Source organism: Montipora foliosa, chromosome 5, assembly GCF_036669935.1.
Source record: "Montipora foliosa isolate CH-2021 chromosome 5, ASM3666993v2, whole genome shotgun sequence".
NCBI lineage: Eukaryota > Metazoa > Cnidaria > Anthozoa > Scleractinia > Acroporidae > Montipora > Montipora foliosa.
In genome coordinates, this window is record NC_090873.1 from 44654925 (window position 1) to 44662424 (window position 7500).

The window sequence follows — 7500 nt, forward strand, 5'->3', positions numbered from 1 at the left end:
TTTAAACCTATAGACTGCGTTGGCTAGGTCTGGGAGCAACGATTAACGTGCTCTTGTGTTCTGAATTTTCAATCTGATACCTGTCAATTTCTCGGGAGTACCCAACGACAAACTTTTCAGAATTGAACCGTTTTATGGTAAAGTGATTGTGACCGTCTGGAAATACGGTTTTCTAGTTAAGTGTTAACTTTCGTGCGACTGAAGATTTATCCGCTTTCCAGAGCCAATTCTTGTGCCATTTGTAGTTACGCCGCGCGCCCGAAGCCGTTTTGCAGGCCGTTTTGCAGGGAGTATTAATAACGAGCTAGCCAGCATTTTTTAGGAGACAGTTAGGGTAATTTCTTACAATCAAAAGGAAAATGAAAAATACAATTTTACGCCAAAAATTGCAAAAAACTGAAGACTATTCTTGATATATGGAACTGTCGGAGTCTTACGTTATTTGGAAGATGTCTTATTATAACCAAACGCCTTGGCATCTCGCAACTGGTACATTCAATCTCCAGCCTTGTTGTTCGTCCGGGTCATCTTGAGGCTGTGAATTCAATCCTCTTCAAATTCATTTGGAGAAACAAAAAGGACAAAATTAAGCGTAAAGTTATGGTTTTAGACTACGATCAAGGAGGTCTACGAGCACTTTGCTTAGATGCTTTGGCGAAATCATTGAAGTTAGCCTGGATTTCTAGACTGTTAGCTGATGAATAAAAGCACAGTCAATCTTGGAAAGTGGTTTCAAACTATATTTTTGGGAAATACGGTGGCCTAAGCTTTATTTTGCGATGCAATTACGATAAAACATTTCTTGAGTAGATTGAGCTACCTCAGTTCTATAAATCGATGCTCCAGTATTTTTGGGAATCAAAAAAGTCTTTTCCAAACCAGACCGGCCAGCAACAAATTTTATTCAGTAATGAAGATATTTTAATTGACGGTCCCACTTTCTTTTCATAGAGACTGGTTTGATCGCGGGATCTATCTTGTGAAATTTCTCTCTTACTAAGAATTCACTCAAAAATATGATCTTAGATCATAATTTTCTAATTTATTTTCAAGTGGTTTCTGCAGTTCCAAGGCACCTTGCAGAGGGCAAATCCCGTAAATAGATCAGTTTTTCTGTTAAGTAGTGCGTTTCAGCTGTCCCCAGAGACATTTATAAACTTAAATGTAACTAAAATGAAAAACAAGTAACAATTATTCCCCGAAGGCGAAGTGATTATCGGTGAATATTCACCGATAATCACTGAGCCTGAGGCGAATAATGGTTTTAGTATAAATACACAGGTGATTCTTTCAAAAAGAGAAAAAAAAAAAACATTTAAAGCGAAATCATCTTCACTTACAGTGGCAAAACGACTACTGGCAGCCATTTTGTCCGTCGAGGTGATTATCGGCTGATAATCCGAGATAGCGAGCCAATGAGAGCGCGCAATTTTGTATAATCACCTGTGTATTTATACTAAAGACTATTATTGGCTACTTATAAACAGAAAACCAATTATACTGAAGGCCGACTCTAAATGAGGAAGAGCCCTGCAAATTGACCAAACATTTCTAACATCTATTTTTAGTCGTGTAAAAAATGTTTGTAAAAACAAAAAGCTTAGGGAATTCTACTTCAAACTCTTACTTAGAGTAGTAGCAGTCAGTAAAAGCGAACTATTTCTCTTTGGTAAGAAATGAATGATTCCATAATCCACACCTTCTGCCATTGAAATTGGAGTCAATTATTCTTTTCGGAGGTTATTAAATAGTTTAACAGAGAAAATGTCACCTCTTTTACCCTCTCACCAGCCGAATTAATTTTTGGTAAAAAAGTGGAGAGTCTAAGTAAAGAATTAAACATTAGCATGAAGTTAAACTTCACTTTTTTATATGCCAAATATTATTTGTAAAACCGTAAACTATTGCACGGTGAGCTATCGGTGAACGAGTTTATAATTAATCTCAAATACAACTATACTTTCGAAAATTTCCTTTGAGTGTATGTAGAAGCTATGATATCACGAGTACCTTGCTTTTCCAATTTTGTGTTAATAACCATATATGTCTAAACTTAAATTTCTGTCATGTATCTACTTTGTGAAATGTTCTGTACTCTTTTAGCCAACTTGTACTTGTTTAACGTGTGCAAATAATAAAAAATAATAAAATAAAAATAAAATAAAATTATAAAAAAAAAGGTCAGAGAACAATCTGCTGTCGTCATATCAACAACAAAGTGCCATCCTTTTTCGACGCCTGGAGATCATATTCTGCAGATGGACCCCTCAGCAGGATTCTGCCCATTAAACATGTTTTAAAACGCTGTGACAATCGTAAGTCATGTTGTAGGCCTGTCGTGAGCTTGTCGCATGCGACAAAATCGTATCGTGTAAATCAGCCCAAACGCTCTGACACTCTTACAACTCGGTGACATCGTGTGTCGTGCACTGCACTACCACAAAAAAACTAACAAGTTCGAAAGCAACGTAAACAATAAAAACAGTTACTGATAAAAAATTAATATTATCTCTTTGCAAACAAATATGTTCCAATTGTTTTCTTGAAGACATCAACAGAGTTAGAAAAAAAAAAGAAAGTATGCATGGAGCAGCGGCACAAAAAGCCCTCGTTGCTCGACGGTTCTTCCACTGACAAAATATGGACTAGTGAATATGAACTGCGAATTTTCAATTCCGTGGCCGGTCTAACTTGCTTTCTTTATAAATAATAGGCAGATGGCAAATGTATTCACATTTGAGAAATCCACATGCAAACCATTTTTGCCATTCAAATGTCCAAATACTTTAATAAGGGAGTCGGAAGCTTTGTTTCGGGAGCCAGTAAGATTAAATGACGAATTTATTTCCTTGGCGACGAAATGATTGTATAGATTAGTTCATTTGTAGGGTGTTTCATCGCACAGGAATTATCTGTAAAACACATGAAAACCGCCATGTTTTTCCAAAGATTTCTCGTCGCCCTTTTCGTCGCTTTTATAGGTAAGCACACCAGTAATGTTAATATTAAAAGGTCATCGCTCCAGTTCATGCCATTAACTTTCAGGTAAGTAAAACTATTCTTTTAAAGCAGTGAAGCGCTTCACCTAGCAGACTATTTCGCAAGAGTGCGCTACAGTTCTTCAGTCGTACTTTTGTCTTAAACGATGAACCCATATTTTTCTTTACCGATACGAACAAAAGCCCGCTGAACTATAATTTAAAGACGATTTTATACGAACTTCTCGGAAACACTTTTTAAAGGCTTGCAGGGCCGTAGCCAGTTTGAGGTAACCGAGGCACTGGCCTCAGTCTTTTTTTTTTTTTTTTTCGTGATTTTTAAAATAATGCCGGATCCCAGTGCTGTCTTTAAATGCAGGTACAAAAATCATCCTAAATGCTTAGGAAGAAAATTTAACCATAGACATTGCCTAAGTCGTATTTTTTTCTGACTACGCCCCTTGGGGCCCGTTTCTCGAAAGTCCCGAAAAGCCATTTGTGAACCTGCCAACCGCTTGTTCAGGAAAGCCGACCTTTTAACATGTTTTCAAGGTAACAAAAAGCAAACTTACTGTGAAGTTTGACGACTTAAATCCTTTTCGTTCTTGATATACAAAGGGAATTATGACACCGAAAACGACCCGTAAAGTTTCGGGACTTTCGAGAAACGGGCCCATGGATTGTAATCAACCGTTATGAGTCGGCAGTGTGTGAAGGAGCTGCTGTTGGGCAGTGAAAACGACAAAGTTTGTTAGCTGAAGTTAATGACTGTTAGAACCCGACTCAGAAATTTATGACAAACAAAATCCTTTCCTCTTCATGATATCGGCAAATGTAAGGCTTTTGAGCTCTTTTCAATGAAACGAGAAAAGAAAAATTTTCGTTGATTACAGAAACGTTTTGTTCGGTTTAAACCTATAGACTGCGTTGGCTAGGTCTGGGAGCAACGATTAACGTGCTCTTGTGTTCTGAATTTTCAATCTGATACCTGTCAATTTCTCGGGAGTACCCAACGACAAACTTTTCAGAATTGAACCGTTTTATGGTAAAGTGATTGTGACCGTCTGGAAATACGGTTTTCTAGTTAAGTGTTAACTTCCGCGCGACTGAAGATTTATCCGCTTTCCAGAGCCAATTCTTGTGACATTTGTAGTTACGCCGCGCGCCCGAAGCCGTTTTGCAGGCTGATTTTTTCAGTCTTGCCAGGGAGTATTAATACCGAGCTTGTTGTTGCTATTGCCAGCATTTTTTAGGAGACGGTTTTTGCCAGCCAATTGATTTGCTGTTGTTTTATTTTCATTTGTTTCTATCTTTTTCTGACCAAACGCAGTAACATGGATTGAGTGGTTGACACAATTAAAACGAACTAAGGTCAGAGGAACCTTAAATTTCTTACAATCAAAAGGAAAATGAAAAATACAATTTTACGCTAAAATTGCAAAAACTGAAGACTATTCTTGATATATATATGGAACTGTCGGCCCGGAGTCTCACATTATTTGGAAGATCTATTATAGCCAAACGCCTTGGCATCTCGCAACTGGTATACATTCAATCTCCAGCCTTGATCGATGCTCCTCCGGGTCAGCTTGAGGCTGTGAATTCAACCCTCCTCAAATTCATTTGGGGGAACAAAAAGGACAAAATTAAGCGAAAGTTATGGTTTTAGACTACGATCAAGGAGGTCTACGAGCACTTTGCTTAGATGCTTTGGCGAAATCATTGAAGTTAGCCTGGATTTCTAGACTGTTAGCTAGTGAAGAAAAGCACAGTCAATCTTGGAAAGTGATTTCGAACTATATTTTTGGGAAATACGGTGGCCTAAGCTTTATTTTGCGATGCAATTATGATAAAACATTACTTGAGCAGATTGAGCTACCTCAGTTCTATAAATCGATTCTCCAGTATTTTTGGGAATTAAAAAAGTCTTTTCCAAACCAGACCGGCCAGCAACAAATTTTATTCAGTAATGAAGATATTTTAATTGACGGTCCCACTTTCTTTTCATAGAGACTGGTTTGATCGCGGGATCTATCTTGTGAAATTTCTCTCTTACTAAGAATTCACTCAAAAATATTATTTTCAAGTGGTTTCTGCAGTTCCAAGGCACCTTGCAGAGGACAAACCCAGTTTTACTCTTAAATAGTGCGTTTCAGGTGTCCCCAGAGACATTTATAAACTTAAATGTAACTAAAATGAAAAACAATTAACAATTATTCGCCGAAGGCGAAGTGATTGTCGGTGAATATTCACCTCGACTTCGTCTCGGTGAATATTCACCGATAATCACTGAGCCTGAGGCGAATAATTGTTTTAGTATAAATACACAGGTGATTATTTCAAAAAAGAGAAGAAAAAAAAAACATTTCAACGCGAAATCATCTTCACTTACAGTGGCAAAACGACTACTAGCAGCCATTTTGTCCGTCGAGGTGATTATCGGCTGATAATCCGAGATAGCGAGCCAATGAGAGCGCGCAATTTTGTATAATCACCTGTGTATTTATACTAAAGACTATTATTGGCTACTTATAAACAGAAAACCAATTGTACTGAAGGCCGCCTCTAAATGAGAAAGAGACCTGCAAATTGACCAAACATTTCTAACATCTATTTTTAGTCGTGTAAAAAATGTTTGTAAAAACAAAAAGCTTAGGGAATTCTACTTCAAACTCTTACTTAGAGTAGTAGCAGTCAGTAAAAACGAACTATTTCTCTTTGGTAAGAAATGAATGATTCCATAATCCACACCTTCTGCCATTGAAATTGGAGTCAATTATTCTTTTCGGAGGTTATTAAATAGTTTAACAGAGAAAATGTCACCTCTTTTACCCTCTCACCAGCCGAATTAATTTTTGGTAAAAAAGTGGAGAGTCTAAGTAAAGAATTAAACATTAGCAGGAAGTTAGACTTCACTTTTTTTATATGCCAAATATTATTTGTAAAACCGTAAACTATTGCACGGTGAGCTATCGGTGAACGAGTTTATAATTAATCTCAAATACAACTATACTTTCGAAAATTTCCTTTGAGTGTATGTAGAAGCTATGATATCACGAGTACCTTGCTTTTCCAATTTTGTGTGTCAATAACCATATATGTCTAAACTTAAATTTCTGTCATGTATCTACTTTGTGAAATGTTCTGTACTCTTTTAGCCAACTTGTACTTGTTTAACGTGTGCAAATAATAAAAAATAATAAAATAAAAATAAAATAAAATTATAAAAAAAGGTCAGAGAACAATCTGCCGTCGTCATATCAACAACAAAGTGCCATTCTTTTTCGACGCCTGGAGATCATATTCTGCAGATGGACCCCTCAGCAGGATTCTGCCCATTAAACATGTTTTAAAACGCTGTGACAATCGTAAGTCATGTTGTAGGCCTGTCGTGAGCTTGTCGCATGCGACAAAATCGTATCGTGTAAATCGGTCCAAACGCTCTGACACTCTTACAACTAGGTGACATCGTGTGTCGTGCACTGCACTACCACAAAAAAACTAACAAGTTCGAAAGCAACGTAAACAATAAAAACAGTTACTGATAAAAAATTAATATTATCTCTTTGCAAACAAATATGTTCCAATTGTTTTCTTGAAGACATCAACAGAGTTAGAAAAAAAAAAGAAAGTATGCATGGAGCAGCGGCACAAAAAGCCCTCGTTGCTCGACGGTTCTTCCACTGACAAAATATGGACTAGTGAATATGAGCTGCGAATTTTCAATTCCGTGGCCGGTCTAACTTGCTTTCTTTATAAATAATAGGCAGATGGCAAATGTATTCACATTTGAGAAATCCACTTGCAAACCATTTTTGCCATTCAAATGTCCAAATACTTTAATAAGGGAGTCGGAAGCTTTGTTTTGGGAGCCAGTAAGATTAAATGACGAATTTATTTCCTTGGCGACGAAATGATTGTATAGATTAGTTCATTTGTAGGGTGTTTCATCGCACAGGAATTATCTGTAAAACACATGAAAAAGGCCATGTTTTTCCAAAGATTTCTTGTCGCCCTTTTCGTCGCTTTTATAGGTAAGCACACCAGTAATATTAATATTAAAAGGTCATCGCTCCAGTTCATGCCATTAACTTTCAGGTAAGTAAAACTATTCTTTTAAAGCAGTGAAGCGCTTCACCTAGCAGACAATTTATTTCGCAAGAGTGCGCTACAGTTCTTCAGTCGTACTTTTGTCTTAAACGATGAACCCATATTTTTCTTTACCGATACGAACAAAAGCCCGCTGAACTATAATTTAAAGACAATTTTATACGAACTTCTCGGAAACACTTTTTAAAGGCTTGCAGGGCCGTAGCCAGTTTGAGGTAACCGAGGCACTGGCCTCAGTCTTTTTTTTTTTTTTTTTTTCGTGATTTTTAAAATAATGCCGGATACCAGTGCTGTCTTTAAATGCAGATACAAAAATCACCCTAAATGCTCAGGAAGAGAATTTAACCATAGACATTGCCTAAGTCGTATTTTTTTCTGACTACGGCCCTGCGGGGCCCGTTTCTCGAAAGTC

The 7500-nt window shown here is 37.1% G+C and overlaps 1 protein-coding gene across 3 annotated transcripts in view; it reads left to right on the forward strand.

Moving 5' to 3' along the window:
• Positions 1-7500, forward strand: part of LOC138003217 (skeletal aspartic acid-rich protein 1-like) — an 18451-nt gene that overhangs the window by 971 nt on the left and 9980 nt on the right. Inside the window, exon 1 of one of the 3 annotated variants that reach the window (XM_068849172.1) lies at positions 2903-2981. The exons of 1 other annotated variant lie outside the window; for it this stretch is intronic. In XM_068849172.1, coding sequence (XP_068705273.1) covers positions 2924-2981 — 58 coding nt within the window. In that variant the 5' untranslated portion in view covers positions 2903-2923. Of the gene's footprint in view, positions 1-2902; positions 2982-6860; positions 7013-7500 lie in introns of those variants that run through there. One more of the 3 variants, XM_068849171.1, reaches the window with a different exon arrangement.